General features: G+C 43.2%; 1 protein-coding gene across 1 annotated transcript in view; it reads left to right on the plus strand.

Annotated features, from left to right (window-relative positions):
• Positions 1-856: 856 nt before the first annotated feature.
• GLDN (gliomedin) overlaps positions 857-19,877 on the plus strand; it is an 80,269-nt gene continuing 61,248 nt past the window's right edge. The window contains exons 1-2 of the mRNA XM_079768005.1: positions 857-969; positions 8,833-8,986. Of these exons, the coding sequence (XP_079624131.1) occupies positions 968-969; positions 8,833-8,986 (156 nt within the window). The 5' untranslated portion in view covers positions 857-967. The remainder of the gene's footprint in view (positions 970-8,832; positions 8,987-19,877) is intronic.

Consider the following 19,877-nt stretch of genomic DNA (forward strand, 5'->3'; position numbering starts at 1 on the left):
TCCCTGCTGCTGAGGCGCATGAGCAGGAAGCTGCTCTCAGGTGGAGAGGAGCCAATGATGGGCTCATGCTCAGCATAGTGCTTCCTAAAGAATTAAAATGCAGACGTCCTATAGAAGAACAAATCTATCAGGTTCCCAAAGACATTAATTTTAAAAAGTAGAACTTGAGGCATCAAAGATGAACCAAGAGAGGGAGATGTTTTGTGGCATGGGGGCCTTCCAACACCAAATTTTTGGATTTGGGTGTGGCTCTACCCTGTCTTTTAAAACTCTGTGCTCTTTGGAAATTTCTTCCACCACCCTGAAATCGAATCTCTGTGACTGTAAAATGGCTCTGGAGCCACTGACCTACCGCCACACCCGAGATCATGTGAACGTGCTCGCCAGCGGTAAATCTCAGCGCAGAGCTCCATGCCCAGGGCCTCTCCCCCACCTCCCTGCCTTTGTGTCTACCACCCCAGGCCCTAAATCCTCCCCATCTTAGCTCCACCTCTGAGAAGCCCTGTGGAGAAGAGGGAGGGAGAGAAAAATGTTGAAGTTTTCTGGTCCAACCTTCCCCACGCTTCATCCCTTCCCCACCTCCTATCACCACAGGGACACCGAATGTTGTTTTGTGTGCGGATGCCCTCTCCCCCGAGGAAACACTCCAAATCTCCAAACCCACAGGCTGAATTTCCCCACGGGGTTTCTGACACCATCTGTGACAGGACGACAGGAGACCTGTGTGAAGGGGGCGGGGCGGAGGATCTGTGTTGAGCTTCAAGGACAAAACCAGGAGACAGAGGGATAGCTTGTTTTTTTTTAACCTACACAAAAATGTGTCCCTTCTGACACTATTCACAGCCTCTCTCAGCCCCTGGAAGAGTGGGCAGTGCGGTGACATCAGGTAGCACGTGAATGGGGCAATTCCCATACATTCCTCTCAGAGGACAGCCCTCAGTCCCCAGCAGCCTGGACACTTTCCCTTATGTAAGTGTAGACATTTCTTGTCATTTCCTAAGATTAACATTTATAAAGTCATAACCTGTTGGGAATTACTTTAGCTATTCCTAATTACTAATCATATGATAACAATGTGTTCCCAAGTAAGTTTAGGAACTTTTCTGAAAGTGCTAACATAGAAATAAGAACAAATAAAACAAAGCCAATTCATAGGACACCAGAACACTGTAAAGTGAGGGGCCATCGTGTTTACTAAGCCCCCGGCTGATGGACTGAAGTAAAGCGTGCTGGGTAACAAGGCCCCGCACTGATCAGAGCTGGGTTAGAGCCCACTTCCAATCCAGCTTGTGAGTGGTTGAGAATGTAACAGCAGTAAAATAATATAAACTGAAAGATAATTGTGATCCAAAAAGGGGGCAGATTTAAAGCTGGTTCAAAACTAAACACCAATTTAAATCAAGATAACACATACATGGAAACTAAATTTAAATGAAAAAAAAAGCATAAGTGGAAATGCAAATTTTCTTTTATTTATTTTTGTGTGAAAATGCAAATTTCAAATGGGAAGATCAAATGTAACTGGGAGCCCACTAAGCTGTCTACTGTTGGAGGGTCAACCATAGGGAGCCTCTTGGGCCGTGATTCTAAGGAGGAAGTGATGGTATATTGGGAAAATAAAGGCCAGAGGCAAAACAATCACAAAATGCTGGGGCTTGTGTTTAATACAAATTGAAGTCAGAAATGGATCTGCAACCTCATTTTCTGTGAAAATGATGAGGAAGAATAAATAGAAAGAAAACAGGTTTTTCTTCCCTTCCCACAAAAGGGAATTAAATGTCAATAACAAGGAAAACAACGTAATTAAGAGACTTTGTGAGCCCAGATAAACTTTCTGAGTTTCATTGGGGTGAGTGCCCAAACCAGATTGCTCCAGGACAAGGCCCTTATAGTGGCTCTGAAAAGCAAGCTGAGGACAGATGCTCTGTGGGCGCTTGTTGCTGGCAGGGTGAAGAGGTTGTGAGGACTGAGAAGGCTGAGAAGAAAGGTTCCATTGTAAGGACTTCTACTTTCAGCCTAAAGATATTTACCTCCTCCACCATCTGCTTTCTCTGCTGTATCATCTTGGGCTAGCAGTGTGACGCTAAGTCATGGGGCTTGTACCTCATCCCGATCCAACAAATGATTAAGAGAATTCCTGCAACCCCACTCCCACCCCCATTTTCCCTGTTTGATTAGAGTAGGTGTCCAAATCAGGTTGCTACAGGATAAGGACCTGTTTTCCTAAATACTGTCAGCTCATTGAGTAGTTTACCAATCCCCTTCCAGCCGGGGCTCCCCAGAGGCCAGAGGCAAGGCTGTTCTCGGGAAATGAAGGAAGAGAAGTGCACCTACAACGTTTAAGTCTCGTGTCCAGAACTCCTGGACAACGAGAAATGAGAGTAGAGCAACACTAAGAGAAACATGAGATGGACCGCACAGTAGAAGAATTCTTACTGGTGGAATACTCAACTACAATAAAGTGGACAATTGGCTTGAGTTTAAATATGATACTAGTAAATCCCATGGATCAGTGGTTCTCAACCTTTCTAATCCTGCGACCCTTTAATACAGTTCCTCATGTTGTGGTGACCCCCAACCTTAAAATTATTTTCGTTGCTACTTCATAACTGCAATTTTGCTACTGTTATGAATCGTAATGTAAATATCTGTGGTTTCCGATGGTCGTAGGCGACCCTGCTAGCGGTTCTCAACCTGTGGGTTGCGACCCACAGGTTGAGAACCGTTGCTATAGAACCCTGCTAGCGGTTCTCAACCTGTGGGTTGCGACCCACAGGTTGAGAACCGTTGCTATAGAGCTAGCAGGGTCGCCTACGACCATCGGAAACCACAGATATTTACATTACGATTCATAACAGTAGCAAAATTACAGTTATGAAGTAGCAACGAAAATAATTTTATGGTTGGGGGTCACCACAACATGAGGAACTGTATTAAAGGGTCGCAGGATTAGAAAGGTTGAGAACCACTGCCATGGATCTAGATGTTTACTCAGGGGTGTGTGTTTTTTTTTTCTACTCCAGAATTGTCCAAAATAATGCTAAGTACCTAAAGAAAGAAACAACATGCATACAAATTACACAGCATTGTCCTTGAAACTCAAAAATAGTGAGTTGTCAAACAGGATAGAGTTGTATAATGAACATGCCCTTCCTCAAGCCCATTGGCCAGAAATATTGAATTTTGAACCTTGAAGAAACCTTAATAGGACACCCAGGTTTAGGGTAATAAAACCACCTGACAAAATGAGGCACAGGGCCTCTGAAAGGGCCAGTGTGAGGAGGGGCTTTAAAGCCTAGGCATCTTTGGCTTCATGGTATACCTACCTTGGCCAGTGATCGTTGTGTGAGTCCTTTAAATAGCTGTTTACTGTATTCCATTGACTCAGACTTTTAAACCTAGAAATATGAACAGGCTTGTCCATGGCCATACAGCTAATTGCTGGAAAAGTCAGAGATCAAGCCCAGTCTTTCCAATCCAAATTCAGAACTGTGTGTCCCTACTCTCATGACATCGCCCACTACTTTATATATGTACATCCTGAATCATCCAAAAGAAGCTCAAGCTTTTAGTTTCAGGCAGTCAATAAAAGTTCTTAATCATCTAGCATCTCAAAAGAAAAACCACTCTAACATTTAGAAGTAAAGTAGCTTAGGACTTAGTCCAGCCCTAAACGGAAGCTGGTGGGTGATACCAGGCGCCATATGTCAGGCTGGTGACAGCCCAGATCTCTTCTGCTTGTGCTCAGCTCTGTTCTCCGTTTCTTCCAGAATCAGGTGCCAGGGCTAATTAAATTCCTGATTAAAGCTCAAGGCACCACTAGGGGTTCAGCTGGTGAGCTGGCTGGGTAGAAAGCACGAAACAGTTGCCTCTGTTTGATTTCCATAGACATTGAGATTAAATGAGTAGAGTTATCCAATATTCCTCCCAAACCATTCATTCATTCATTCATTCATTCACATTCTTAATGAGCATCTTAGGACATAGGACATATCAATCTCTCCCCTCGAGGAATTTACAGTCCATTTGAGGAGATAAAAAATAAACTCATGAGAAAGACAAGCACCATATGATTTCACTTACATGTGGAATCTAAAGAACAAAATAAACGAACAAGCAAAATAGAAACAGACTTATAGATACAAAGAACAGACTGATGGTTGCCAGAGAGGAGGGGGTTGGAGGACTGGGTGAAAAAGGTGAAGGAATTAAGAAGTACAAATTGGCAGTTACAAAATAGTCACCGGGATATGAAGTACAGCATAGGGAATATAGTCAATAATATTATAATAACTATGTATGGTGCCAGGTGGGTACTAGAAATCTCAGGGGAATCACTTTGTCAAGTATATGCTTATCTAACCACTATGCTGTATACCTGAAACTAATACAAAATAATATTGAATGTAAACTGTAATTGAAAAATAAAGTTCTTTAAAAATGAATTCATGAGAAGTCAAGGTAGAGCAAATTGTAGGCGGATCAGAAGAGCAAAGAGAAAGGTTCCTCGAGGTGGAGCTAATCCGTGTGGCATTTGTGGAGGAGGCAGAGCCTGTAAGTTCCTAGGAGAACTAGACATAAAGCTTCTTGATCCTTCCATTCCTTGTTTGAGCAAAGTAATATCACAGCGTCACTGAAAAGTAGGACACATCAGCCAGTTGCCTAGAGATTTGATAATTTCTGATGTTTCCCCAAAGTGAAAGCTAAGGTTATTGGGGATCCAGTCTCCTTACTGTACACAGGCCACTTGGGGCCATGCTTGGGATGACAGATAGATGAGCATTTCTTCAGAGGCACTGGCTCACTTAGAATATTATCTCTCAGCCACATTAGACCCAATGCCCCTTTTTATAGCAAGTAATTTACAACTCTCCCTTCATTATGCTCAAATGAAAACTAAAGATATTATAATCTGCCTACACACAAAATTCCCCCTCCAAAAATCCATAATTTCAAAACAATTAAAATAATGCACTCACTGTGTTATAATCAAGTAACAAAGAAAAGCAATTTTATAGTAAAATAATAAGTATTTCAATACCTAGAAAAAATGTGTATACAGCTACACTGGAAGACCAAATGAGCAGTTAGATGTCTGCACTTAGGTGCAGAATCCCCATGAACACAATACTTAATAATTGCACAGGTCCATTGTGTGTTTTAAGGGCCACTCAAATACTGTAATTTGCACTGCCATTCACAGTATGATTTGCCAGAATAGTGAACAGTAAAGTTACTCCTGAGTAAAGTTACTCCTTCACTCAATTTTGTACCTTCAGTATGTACCTCCTCCATTCAATTTTTCATTCCTAAAAAATTCAATGTCTGTTAAAAAATTCTTTGTGTAAAATGGTGTTGGATGCTAGACCCTGATAACTATGAACAGGATTTTCACAGACATCAACATGTAGTGGGGCATTTGAAAGCATGCAGAACAGCCCCCTGTGTGCGGACTGTCCTGGCCACTGCAGGAACTCCGGCATCTTTGCCCATCCACACAGTGCCAGAGGCACTCCCCACTCCCATCATTGTGACAATACCGCAGTAAGTTCTCAAAAATGCCTTTTACTGGTAGCTGGTAGAACCACCCTCTCTGGGAAGCCAAAATTAGAGGATTAGAGGGCAGGGTGTGTGTGTGTGTGTGTGTGTGTGTGTGTGTGTGTGTGTGTGTGTGTGTGTGTGTAAGTCATATGTGTCTTCCAAAATCTGGAGTTAGGGATCACCTATTGTCACCCTATTGCCCCCTGTGATGGTTAATTTTATGTAGCAATTTGACGGAGCCATGGGGTGCCAAGATATTTGGTCAAACAGTATTCTGGGAGTTGATGTGAGTGTGTTTTCGGGTGAGATTAACATTGAAATCAGTAGGCTGAGTAAAGCCAATTTCTCTCCCCAATGTGGGTGGGTCTCATCCAATTAGTTGCAGGCCTGAATAGAACAGAAAGGCTGACCCTCAAGTCAGGGAGAATTCTTTCTGCCTGATGGCCTTTGCCATCCGGGCATTTAGACTGGAGCCATATTGTCAGCATTCCTGGGTCTCCAGCTTAGCAACTCACCCTGCACATCTTGTCAGCCTCCACAATCACGTAAGCCAATTCCTTATAATACATCTCTGTGTATCTGTACAGTGAGAGACTGTCTCTGTGTGCTGTCTATACTTATCTGTGCATACATGCTATTGCTTCTGTTTCTCTAAACACTCCCATACAAGTCAGAGCCATGTCCTTGCTCTGGCCTGCCTCCTACCTCTGGTCCCCCACTCCAGGTGCTGGGCTCTCAGTCCTCCCCATGACACCCTGAGGCTCTGTATCAGGAGGCTCCAGCTTCAATACACAGGACCCGCCTCAAACTCAGCATGAACCAGGCCATGGCAAACAAGAAGAAGAGGGATGCCAACAAGGCACCCTCTAGAGATGGCTGGCCCCTGGGGATTTGGCCCCTTTCAGTATCTACTTGAACATTCAGGCTTGGAGCCTCTTGTGAAACAGGAATCACCTTGAGGGGAAGACATCGGTATTAGTTGTGCTCCCCCAAAAATGCAACAGGAAGGTCAATGGCCAGGCCAAAGGCAGGGAAATTTTATAGGGTGAGCAGATGTAGAGAACCCCCTCTAAACACCTGGGCTGGAGAAAATTCTCAAGGGAGTACCTTCTCTCACTGCACAGAGGGCTGGTGGCATGAAACTTTGAGTACTCCCCCTTCAGTGAGTGAATCCTATGTTCAGGAAAGGAGGTCTCAGAAAGAAGCCATGGCAAAGTTATTTCATCGATATATATAAAACCCTAATATGCAAATAGACCTAATGGCAGAATAACTGAAGAACTGGTCACTATGACATGCGCTGACCACCAGGGGGTGCACACGGAACATGGCGGGCATCAGCAGCAGGTGGTAGAGTGCAGAACATGGTGGGTGGCGGCCTCAATGGGATGGTGGAGCAGGTGTGTGTGTGGGGGGGGCGGGGGGTGCCAGACCAAGGTGGGGCATCGGTCGCTGTCATCAGGGCGAGCCTCTGGTGGTTACTGAAAATTCTTTGCTCCTGCACACCATGGTCCTGCCTGGCCCTCACACCTACTTCCTGTGCCGGCCCCGCTCACATGTGCTGCCAGCGCCTGGCACCAGCCCCGATTGCTCAGTACAAGCGGGTGCAAGTGGCGGCTGTTGGCTCTGATTGCCCCTCAGGGTTTCTCCACCTCCCCCTGCTCTTGAGGAGTGATTGGGGCAGCAGCCGCCACTCGCACCTGCTGACGGCACTGACCCCGCTCGCACCCACTGCTGGCTCCGGCCCCAATCACTCCGCACCATCAGTGGGTGAGAACAGGGCCGGTGCCGTCAGTGCGTGGGAGCAGTGGTGGCGGGAGTGGGCTTTCGGCAGACAGGGGACTGAGGGCTGCGGCAGGAGGGGCTGGGCGGGAGCACAGAGGATGGGCCGAGACCCGCCCCTATGCCCACCGCAGTCTCATGGTCCACAGTTCCTTTCAAGGTACATGAATTTGTGCACTGGGCCCCTAGTTTTATCATATATTCAATCATTCAAAAATGTATTGCAGTGAATGTCTACTGCATGCCCGGCATGCATTAAGTTCTGGGAATATAATGATGAATGATGTTGTATTTTAAGGAGTTCACAACGTGGCAGGGAGATGTCATATAAAAAGGCAATGATAAAATGATGGGATATACACTGGGATAGGTAAACAATTGCAGTGGGAGCACATAGTTGGGGCAGCTTACCCTCTCAAGGAGGTGGGGTCCGGATGGAGGAAAGCTCCCTAGAGGGAACACCAGAGGTTGGTTTTGAAGAATGATAAAGAAGGGAAAGGCACAAAAAAGGGAGAGATGAGCACTGCAATGGCATGGAGTAAGGAAGGAGCAGGTTCCTCCCAGAAGCTGGAAAAAGGAATATAAGGCACAAGTGTGGAATGGTGAGAAACAGGCTTGAGAGAGTAGGCAGGGGCCGGATATGGAGGGCACTGTGTGGGCCATGCCGGTGAGCTTGGTTTTCACTCTGAAGGCAATAGAAAGCCATGAAGTATTTTAAGCAAGGGAGTGACATGATCAAATTTGTGCAATAAACATATCATTCGGACTGAAAAATTTAGGAGCATAAATTAGCAGACAGGGAGCAAGAGGAGCACTTGGGAAAGTGTTGCAGTAATCTGGTTGAAGTGTGACGGGGACCCAAATTAAGTCACAGGGCAGGGAGGAAGGAAAGGCTATAAGGAATGGCAAGTGAAGAAAGGATTTGCACACTTGCATGCACACACACACACACACACACACACAATAGATCAATAAAATATTTTTAAAATTTTACCATCACTAATCCTATATAATAAAAGCCCAATATGCTAAGTGTCCGGTCATCCAGTCTCCCATTCAACCAATCAAAGCATAATATGCTAATGATATGCTAAAGCTGCTCAACCGCTCGATATTATGTGCACTGATCACCAGGGGGCAGACAGTCAACCAGTCAACCAGTCTCTATGATATGCACTGACCACCAGGGGGCAGACGCTCTGACTGGTAGGTTAGCTTACTGCTGGGGTCTGGCCAATCAGGACTGAGTGAGATGGGCTAGACATGCCCTGGAGCCCTCCTATGGTCCCTCCCCTGCTGACCAACCTTCTATGTCCTTCCCCGGCCCTGATAGTGCACTGGTGGGGTCCCTCAGCCTGGCCTGAACCCTCTCGCAATCCGGTGTGAGGGATGCCCCCCCCAAGTGCATGAATTTCATGCACTGGGCCTCTAGTAAAGCAATAAAAAATAAAATGATATGATACTTTCTTCCATCAACTAATTAGAGTCTTTGTTTTGTTTTGTTTCTAGGGAATACAGGAGCAAAAGATGTGAGGACAGTTTGAACATGTTGAGTTTGAGGTCCCTGTGGGCCTCCAAGTGGAGCTATTTCATTGGTAGCTGGCCCTGTGTGTCTAGACCTCAGAAGGGAGGCCTAGGCTGCAGAGTTTGGGAATCGTCCATGGTAAGTGGTGCTCAGAAGCTTTGGAAATGGATGAAATCAACAAAGGAGAGTCTATAGAGAGGATGTAGGGTAAAACCTAGGAGAACACTGGTAATTGAGGTGAATAGAGGTTGCAGAGCAGTTGAAGAAGGCTGAGAAGGATGGTCAGAGAAGTAGCAGGAAAACTAGAAGAAAGTGATGTCATGAGAGCCAAGAGAGGAAGGAGTGTCAAGGAGGGAGTGATGAAGAGCACCAAAGGTTGCAGAGGTTGACCAAAAACAGTTAACCTTCAGACTGAAAAGTATGCACTGTATTTAGCAAACAAGTCATCAGTGACTTGTTTCTTCTCTTTTACTTCATGTTTATTACTTACCTCACCCTTTCCCCCATTTCCTTTGTATTAATTAGTTAGCTCAAGTGGCTATTCCATTCTTTTATGTATTTCCCTTTTTAATTTGGGAGCTCTACTCTTCCATTCTACCAGCTGCTTCCTCCTTTTTTGTCACTCATAGTCGGATCCATACTTTTCTTCCGTCATATGAAGATGAGAGTCCAACTATTTCCCCCAGATTCTCTATTCTCCTTCTGTTCTTCCTCCTCTGCAGGGTGAAAACTTTAGAATGCTTTCACTTCCCCCTGTCACACACCAACATGAGACATAGCTATGGAACGCTTTTACTTCCCCCTTTTCCCTTAGTACTTTTAGTTCCAGGCTATTATTAATGTTTCCCTTGAGATATGTCTCTTCTATTTTTAGCACTTCTATTACACATTCCTAAATGATCTATTATTGTCCATCCAAATGTAACTAATTATATATTGTACTGATCCTTGCTCATCACTCTTTTTTCTTCCTTTTCATCTTCCCTCCATCATGAAGCCTTGAAGCTGATTCATTTATTATTTGGTAGATTTTTTTAAACATCTTTTCCTCTGATGGAAGATGTGGGTGACATGCCCTTTGAATGCTTGCATCTCCTCAGCTACATTTCTTTCACTCTGTCAGAGGAGTAAGGTCTTGCCACAGGATTCTTGGTATGCACTTGGTATGCAACATTTTTATCTCAGGGATCTTCAAATGATTCACCTCAATTGTCTCTGCTTCAAGTATTATAGAAGACCCTTCATCCTCTGTAAATAACTTGTACTCTCTGAAAGATTGTTGAGTTTCTTTTTATCCTTAGCCTTCAGGAAATTACCAAGCTATGACTCATTTGTCTTGCCCAGAACTTGCCCAAACCTTTTAATCAGCAGACTCAGACCTTTCATTTAGTTTGGGAAATTAACTTCCTATTGCTTAAGTATTACCTCTCTCTTTTCAATCTACTTAGTCTGCAGATGTTGTCCTTGGTCCCTGAAAGATTTTTCATGTTCTACTGGAATCTTTATATTCCAATGTTGTTATTTTTAAAGTAATCGTTGTTCTCTAGTGGTTTGGTTTCATGTGCACCTCTTCTAAGAGCATTGCTGAACTTCTTAGGTATTATGGTGCTGTTTTCTTTAGTCTGCTCTCTGGGCTCAACGCCAGCCACAAGTGGTGGGTGTTTATCCCCATATCAAGGCCCTACAAGGAAAACTCTCGTTCTTCAGTATTCTCATATTTTTCCATCTCAGGGGTAGAGAAAGAACTCAGTGCACCTACACAACTTCCCTCCCTCTCATCCAACCAGGTTCCTGTGCCAGGATACCTACTGGTGCCCAGATACTGGTACCTTCTTAAGATCACAGAAGGGGCAGTTTAGAGATCACATACTTTCATGCACAGCTTTAAGAAAACAGCACAAGCCCCATTCAAGAAGTCATCTCAGACTTCCCCCAACAGACACACTGATTCAGCAGCAATTCATGGACAGATTTCCTCTGTGAGAAATCCAGAAACTAACTGAAAGGCTCGTGGACCCCAGGCAAACATGAAACCAGTCTCACTGAAACCAGTAGGAAAATTCAGAACACTCTTTTGCCAGAATTCCAACTTCCAGCCATCATAATCCTACAACAAAGAAAAGCCCAGGACTGGATGGCTTCCCTGGTAAGTTCCACCAAACATTTAAAGTAGAATTAATGCCAATCCTCTTCAAAGTCTTTCAAAAGATTGAAAAGAAGGGAACACTTCCATATTCATTTTATGAGGCCAGCAAAGACACCACAAAAAAAGAAAACTGTAGGCCAGTGTCCCTGATAAACATAGATGCAAAAATTCTCAACAAAATACCAGCAAATTGAATTCAACTGCGTATTTAAAGAATCATACACCATGACCAAGTGAAGTTTATCCCTGGGATGCAAAGATGGTTCAACATATGAAAATCCATTAGTGTGATACACCTCATTAGCAGAATAAAGGATAATAATCACTTGATCATCTCAATAAATATAACAAAAAGTTCCACCCTGGCTGGCAGCTTAATGGTTAGAGTGGTGGCCTCACACTGTTCGATGCCCTGTGGGTCGGGGCACATTCCTGGGTTGCAGATTCAATCCCGGACCCTGGTTAGGGTACATGTGGGAGGCAACCAGTCAATGTCTCTCACACCAATGTTTCTTTCTCTCTCTCCCCCTCCTCCCTTTTCTTCCACTCTCTAAAAATCAATGGGAAAAATATCTTTGGGTGAGGATTAACAACAAAAAAAAAAGTTTGACAAATTCAACAAATTTTATTAATGATTTAAAACAAAAAAAAACCTCTTGCTGTGGCCAGTGTTGCTCAGTGGTTAGGCAGTGTCCTGGGCACCAAAAGGTTGCACATGCCCACGTTGTGGGCTTGATCCCCACTAGGACTGAACTGATTGGTGATATGTTCTCACATTGATATTTCTCTCTCTCCCTTCCTCTTTCTAAAAATCAACAAAAATATATTTTTAAAAGACTCTCAACAAACTAGGAACAGTAGTAAAGTACCCCAGGATAATAAAGACACTATATGATAAGCCTACAGCTAGCATCATACTCAATGGTGAAGAGCTGCAAGCTTTTCCTTTAGATCAGGAACAAGGTAAGGATTCCTACTTTTGCCATTTCTATTCAACATAGTGCTGGATGTCCTACCTAGAGCAAACAGGTAAGAAAAATAAATATAAGGCATCCACATTGGAAAGAAAAAAGTAAAATTGTCATTTTTAGACAACATAATCTTATAGGTAAAAAACCCTAAAGATTCCATAAAAATACTGTTAGAACTTGTCTGGCCAGTATGGCTCAGTGTTTGAATGTTGACCCATGAACCAGGAGGTCACAGTTTGATTCCTGGTCAGGGCACATACCCAGGATGTGGGCTTGATCCCCAGTAGAGGGCATACAGGAGGCAGCCTATGAATGATTCTTTCATCATTGATGTTTCTCTCTCTCTTCCTCTCCCTTCCTCTCTTAAATCAATAAAAATGTTTTTAAAAAAAATACTGTTAGAACTAATAAATGAATTCAGTAAAATTGTAGGATACAAAATCAACATACAAAAATCAGTTGTGTTTCTATACAGTAACAACAAACCATATAAAAAGGAAAGTAGAAAAACAATCTCATTTACAGTAGCACTATAAAAATAAAATACTTAGGAATAAATTTAAAGTAGTGAAAGACATAAATAAAACATGGATTAAAGAAATCCATGAAAACACAAACAAAAGGAATGACTGTGGTCATGGGTTGCAAGATTTAATATTGTTAAAATGTCTATACTACCCAAATTTATCTGCAGATTCAATTCCCAATCAAAATCCCAATGGCAGTTTTTACAGAAATAAAAAAAATTCTAAAATTCATATGGACCAGCAAAAGACCAAATCAATGAATAGCCAAATCAATCTTGAGAAGAATGAAGCTGGAGACATTATACTTCCTGGTTTCAACTTATAAAGATAGAGTAATCAAAATAGTATAGTTCTGGCATAAAGACAGACATATAGACTGATGTAATAGAATAAAGAACCCAGAAATAAATCCATACATATACAATCAATTGATGTTTGACACAGGTGCTAATAATACACAATGGATAAAGGATAGTCTCTTCAACAGATAGTGTTCAGAAAACTGAATATAAATATGCAAAAGAAAGAAACTGGATTCTTACTTTTCACCATACACAAAAATAAATTCAAAATGGGTTAAAGACTTAAACAGAAGATCTGAAACCATAAAACTCCTAGAAGAAACACAGTGGGAAAGCTTCATGACATTGGTCTTGGTGATAATTTCATGGATCTGACACCAACAGCACAGGCAACAGAAGCAAAAATGGACAAGTGGGACTACATCAAATTAAAAAGCTGCTTTACAGCAAAAAAAAAAAAATAATCAACAGAGTGAAAAGGCCACATAGGGAATGGGGAAAACTATATGAAAACTATGTATGTGATAGGGATTCCTCCAAAATATGTAAGGAACTCCTATAACTCAATAGCAAAAATAACTAATAACCCAGATTTAAAATGGGCTAAGGATTTGAATAGACATTTCTCCAGTGAAGACATACAAATGGCCAACAGGCATATGAAAAGATGCTTAATATCACTAATTATCAGGGAAATGCAAATTTAAATGACAACAAGATATCACTTCATACTTGTCAGGATGCCTATTATAAAAAACACAAGACAACAAGTGTTGGTGAGAATGTGGAGAAATGGGAGCCTTGTACACCAATGGTAGGACCGTAAAGTGTTGCAGCTACTATGGAAAACAGCACAAAGTTTCCTCAAACAATTAAAAATAGAACTATAATGTGACCCAACAACCTCACTTCTGGATATTTATACTAAAGAATGAAAATCAGGATCTCAAAGAGATATCTGCACTCCCATATTTACTCCAGTACTAGTCACAATAGCCAAGATGTGGAAACACCCTAAATGTCCATTGACATATGAATGGATAAAAAAATATTCCACATAATGGAATATTATTTAGTCTTTAAAAAGAAAGAAATTCTGCAGTTTGAGATATGCATAAGCCTTGAGGACATTATGCCAAGTGAAATAAGCCAGTCATAAAAAGACAAATAGTACATGATTTCACTTATATATCTACAGTAGTCAAATTCATAGAATCAAAGAGTGGAATGGTGATTGCAGGGATTAGGGGAAAGGGAACTTATGGGGAGTTACTAATCAAAGAACATGATGTTTTAGTTAATCAAGATTAATTTGGCTTGTCCAGTGTTGCTCAGTGGTAGAACATTGAACCATGAACCAGGAGGTCATGGTTCTCTTATTAGTCAGGGCACCTACCTGGGTTGTGGGCTCGATCCCCAGTAGGGGGCATGTCAGAGGCAGCCAATCAATGATTCTCATCATTGATGGTTCTATCTCTCTCTCCCTCTCCCTTCCTCTCTCTCTAAAATCAAGAAATTTTTAAAGGAATATGTTCTAGAGATCTGCTGTATGACATTGTGCCTATAGTCAACAATACTGTATAATATACTTAAAATTTTGTAAAGGAGATAGATCTCATGTTAAGTATTCTTACCATAATAAAATTTAGAAGAAAAAAGAAGTTTAAATGGCACATAAGAATAACTCATTTCTAATTAGTGGTTGTTTTTGTTGTTTTTAGATAGAAAGAGAATAAGGAAGAAAAGAAGAAAAAAGGGAAGGAAGGAAGGGAGGGAGGGAGGGAGGGAGGGAGGGAGGGAGGAAGGAAGGAAGGAAGGAAGGAAGGAAGGAAGGAAGGAAGGAAGGAAGGAAGGAAGGAAGGAAGAGCCCAATATCACAGCTGTGCACATCTCTTTAAAAGAAGAAGTCACCTCAGTTCAGGGTCTGTATCTGACCTGCGCTCCCCCTGTCCAGGGGCAGTCCTCCAGCGCCTGGCTTCCATCCACTGGCTCTGCAGATGGACTTCCATCCTTTTTAGGCTTGATATTGGCAGGAATCCCTTTTGGTCCCTCCCACTTAGCCTCTGGAGAGGTGAAATAAATCTTATCTTGCTTGTCACTCTGGCTCCTAACCCCAGGAAGGAAAGGTCTTGGACTCTCGGGTCCTCAGTTCACCTTTCTTTCCAGTTCCCTATTCATCTCTGAGATGCAGAAATGATGGCTCCCCTACCTGGTCTCCAGGAAATCATGTTCTGGTCATTGCTCTCTCTGAACCCTCCATAAAATGCTAGACTGGGGACTGGATTCCTCTCTCATGAAGCTTGCACATTCTAGTATTCACTGCTTGCCCCGCCTTTGTTTTTAAGCTTTGGAGCCGAGTGCCACTCTAAGCCATTTTCCATTTCATCAATTTGAATCCTTTCCCTGCCCTATTTTTTGACTTCCTGTACATCATCTTGAACATTCCTAACTGGCCCAAAATTTAGGATAAAAAGGTTCCCACTTAAAAAAAATTTTTTTTTTAATTCATTGGTTGATTCTTGTATGTGCCCTGACCAAGGGTGGAACAAACACACAGCCACAGCATATCTGGGTGACTCTCTAACAAACTGACCTATCCAGCCAGGGCAGCAGGTTCCCACTTTTGATGAAGAGGACATGGATGAATGCTAGCCAGATTTCAATAGTATGACCACCTTGGGCAAGTCACTTAGCCATCTTGAACTTTGCTTTCTCATCCATGACATGGTTCTAAGACTTGCCCTGCTCACTTCACAGGCTTATTATGGGGCTCAAATGACATGAGAAAGTATGTTGAAAACTGAAGGCCTACACACGTATGCTTTGTTTTGTCCTTTCAAAAACAGTGGTTCAAGTTTCTTAAGTGAGGCTTTGCAGTATTAACTTACTTTCGTGGATTTAGCCTTTTAAAGACACTCATAGAAGTTCTCTTCATATTTTTATTCAGTTTCTGAAAATCACTTTTTTATTTACTGAAAGGCCATAATTCCAGGTGAAAAAGAAGCCTCCTCTCTGCAGTCTGACAAGGTCACAATTTAAAGTCTTACGAATGTTGGCATTTGCAGACCTGTCTCTGACATTGATCAGGTGGTCGATTAGGTAGACAGAGATGTTCTCCCTCCCTTTTTAAGAAGGAATGGGCCTTGACCTGGTTGGAGCATCATCCTGTACACCGAAAGGCTATGGGTTTGATTTCCAGTCAGGTTGCGAGTTTAATCCCTAGTCGGGGCACGTATAGGAGGTAACTGATCGATCTCTCTCTCTCTTCCACTCTTTCTTTAAAAATCAATAAACATATCCTTGGGTGAGGATTAAAAATAATAATAATAATAATTTGGAAGTATTCCAATTGAAAAAAAAAAAGAATTTGCTGCCCAGCAGCAGGGTAATAAGTCAAGGTGTGCCTCAGCTTCAAGAGCCACCTGGCCCAAGGTCACACCTTTCTGGGGACAACCCACATCTGCCCTGTGGCTGAGGGAGACTAGTATGAAAGCCCAGCCACTCCGGCTGACACAGAACACTGATGGGCAATACTCAACCCACAGCTCCCCAGTATTTGGGCTGAGGCTTTGCAGGACTGCACTGAATTGGACTTCTGCCTCTGCCTAGTCCTTCTTCCTCCTCCTTTTTTCACAGGTGCTGATCCTAATAAACATCTTGCACCCCAAACTCCATCTCAGTATCTGTGGCAAAGAACCCAACCTGTGACAATTGGCTATGAGGAGCTAGAAGGGCCGCATAGGTGAGGTGAGTGGGAAGGGGTACGTTTATTGCAAACAAAGGAAACACAGTATGGAAGGAGTAGTGGAAGACTGAAATAACACTACTCTACAACCTTGGACAGCTCCGTGTCTAACAATAACTATGATAGGTGGAAAGCTGTTGTTACATGCCCAATTTAGACCAAATCTCATAAGGGAAGCAATATCATCGTCTTATTCCCAACCCTAGAGATAACCTGATTTGGAGCTCTCGCCTTGAAGCAAGGCTGCGCTCTCAGAAAATGCAAATACCTGCTGGGTATTACACAGAAACCCCTGCAGGTATCAGGATTTGCCAAATCATTTAAATGTTAGTCATGGTTCTATTTTTCAACTACCTTGAAATGTGCAGTGAAAGACAAGGTGGCATGTTCTAGAACTTAGAGTTTTCTAATTTCACTTGGAAAGGTGGGTTTAAAGGCTGAAATTTAGCTTGGTGACAGAGATCATACAAAGTTTCTGTAGTGACAGAAGCCACTACAAATCCTGGCAATAAAAGGTAATCTTTGAAAATGAAAGCCTGTCATCCACTAATCCAGATCCCTTCTTACACTCCTGCCCGCCTCCCAACATACACATACACACACTTAAAACCGTTCACTGGATTCCCATTGACCTCACAATAAAGACCCCAATCCTATGAGGTCCCACCTACAGAGTCTGACCCCTAACCCTGTCTCCAGCCTCATTTCATTCCCTTCTTCTCTCTGATCCCCATTCTCTCTTGCTGCAACCACAATGGCTCTCTTATGGCCCCTAAAATAAGCCATAGTGCATCCTGCCATAGGGCCTTGCACATGCTGTCCCCTCTGCCCACCGCTCTTCCACCCACACCTCCGCCTCTTTGACAGCTACTCATCTTTTTCCAGCTCAAGCATCATTAGTTCCTCAGGAAAGCCTTCCTTGACCCCAAACCTCACATCTAGGACAGGTTCTTCGGTGATGAGATCTCACAGAATCACGCTCCTTTCCTTCGGGGCATTTATCTCCTCTCATTTAGAATTATACCTCATGTCTGTGCTTGCTTGGTCACTTTCATCTCCCACTTAGATTATAGGCTTCAGGAAGGCAGGAATGGTGTCTGGTTTTGCTCTCCATTCTATTCCTAGCTCCTAGCACAGTTCCTGGCAGACAGTAAGCACCCAATTTGTTGAATAAATGGATGGATGAATGAATGAGTTTGTAAACGAAGAAAAAGAATTGCTGGCTTTGGTTTGGTTGGCTTGAAATTTCTTGAGGTTAAAATGTAGAAATGGGGAGTTAAAACCAGAAGTGGTTGGGTAGAAGATGTACATGGTGGCAACAATTAGAGAGACTTTCTCCCTAACCACTGGCAAGAGGGAAGGGTGGGTGGGGAGGTAGCAAGGCACCATCAGAAGTCACAGCATAGCTGCGAACCTCATCACAGAGGACCAAATAAAAATACCCAGGACTGAGAGTAAATGAAAATTATTCACTTCACAATTAGGAAGAAATGTTGTAGAATTAAAGTTGGAATATATTATTGAATTGGACTTAATTCTCCAGGTCCCTAAAGTTAACCAGATGGAATCATTTTTTAAGGCGTATCCTATTTAATCTTCGGAAATGGAGCATCTGCCTTTTAATGGAAAAACTACTTCTCATTGTAAAGATTGCACACAATGTTCTTGGCCTCTTTGGTCTCTAGAAAAGGGAAGTCATATATCTCCCCGTGTCCTCACTGTATCTTGAACCCCCCTATGTCAACAAAACCGGCCAGATTAATAGCTAATTTTAAAAAAATAATAATAAGTAGAAAGTATCAGCCCATCCTGAGAAATACTAGGCAGGGCAGGCTAGGTAGACGTATCTGCCTCTCAAGAAGTGGTGGGGGGCTGCTCTCCTCTCTCTCTCCATCTTTCTCCGTCTCTCCGTCTGCCCATCTGCGGAGACAGCCCGGTTGGGTCCCTCCTCCTCTTCCTCCTACTCTAATCCTGGTTTCTACCTCCTCCATAATGAATCTTGCTCATTACTGCAGAATAAACCTCCCTTTTAATATATATATATAAAAAAAGAAGTGGCGGGGGACTTAAGAAGCTAGAGATTGAAGGGGCCACATAACCAACTTCAAAGCCACTGTATTCAGACAACAGTCCAAGTTTACCATGCAATCGAAAGTTCTGTTCCTGAATAAGCATTCGTTTCATTCAGTTTCTGAAAATCACTTTTTTATTTACTGAAAGGCCATAATTCCAGGTGAAAAAGAAGCTTTCTCTCTGCAGTCTGACAAGGCCACAATTTAAAGTCCATAGCGTTGGGATTTGCGTTGATCGGGTGGTTGGTGTGGTAGACAGGGATGGCATCCTAAGCCTGGACGACACAAGGTAAGGGTATATGGCAGTTCTTCCATTAGGTCACAGTGTGCTAGAGTTGGGAGGAACTGGACAAAGTTGTCTATATCATCTCCCTCCCCTTCCAGTCATCATGTCCCTATAGTTGGGGTCCTTCATGATCCACTTGGACTTGCATGCTTTCCTAAATGCTCCTCATCCCGATGGTTTTCTAAGAATACTCAAGGTAGTCAGTGTCCCTATTAAAACTCAGGAATCCAGACCTTGACACAGAAGTTCTGAGATATAACTTCAGTTGTTCTTGTTCTTCTTCAGAGGCTCTATTCTGGCTCACACTGGTGAGCAGTGGGCAAGAAGTGTGAGATTGCTCTTCTGTGCAAAAATAAAAATACCCACCTACAGGAATTGGAATGTCCATCTTTGGGGAGGAGATGGTTACAGAGCCCTTGCCATTAAGTCATAAGGTGTTTGCTTCCCCATCATCCTACTGGTTCCCTCTGTGCTGCAACAGCTGTGACCCCCTTTGCTAGAGAAAGTCCTTTCTCCTTGACAGCTCCAGCTGGCTCCATGGACCACCTCCTCCTCTGAGACAACGGGCTCTGGTGTGGGGGGCCTCCTGCAGGCCCTGGGGCCCTGGAGCACCAGAACCATTCTGGGGAAAGCTGAGAAAGACAGAGAGCAAAGAGGCTGAGAAGTGACTCTGCTTTTGGGGGATAGTGGCCCTTGAGGCACAGCAGGCATCTGAGCTGACAGGAAAGGGAGGTTGTGCCCCCTCAAGCAAGGCAGGCTAAGCAAGGCTCAGAAAGGGCCTGGCTAGAGTCCCAGCCCTTCAGTCAGAAAGCACCTCGGAATCAGTCCAGAGTTGTCCTGGGACAGCGCAAGCCCCCCGCCCCAACCCTCCCCCAAGTGGCAGAATGGGATTAGAACCAGGTCTCTTGCTTCCTCCCTTGATTGTTCTCTTATCATCCTGCCACCTCCCAGGTATGGGTTTCATGGGAGAGTTCTTGACC

Source organism: Cnephaeus nilssonii (genome assembly GCF_951640355.1).
Source record: "Cnephaeus nilssonii genome assembly, chromosome: 4".
Lineage (NCBI taxonomy): Eukaryota > Metazoa > Chordata > Mammalia > Chiroptera > Vespertilionidae > Cnephaeus > Cnephaeus nilssonii.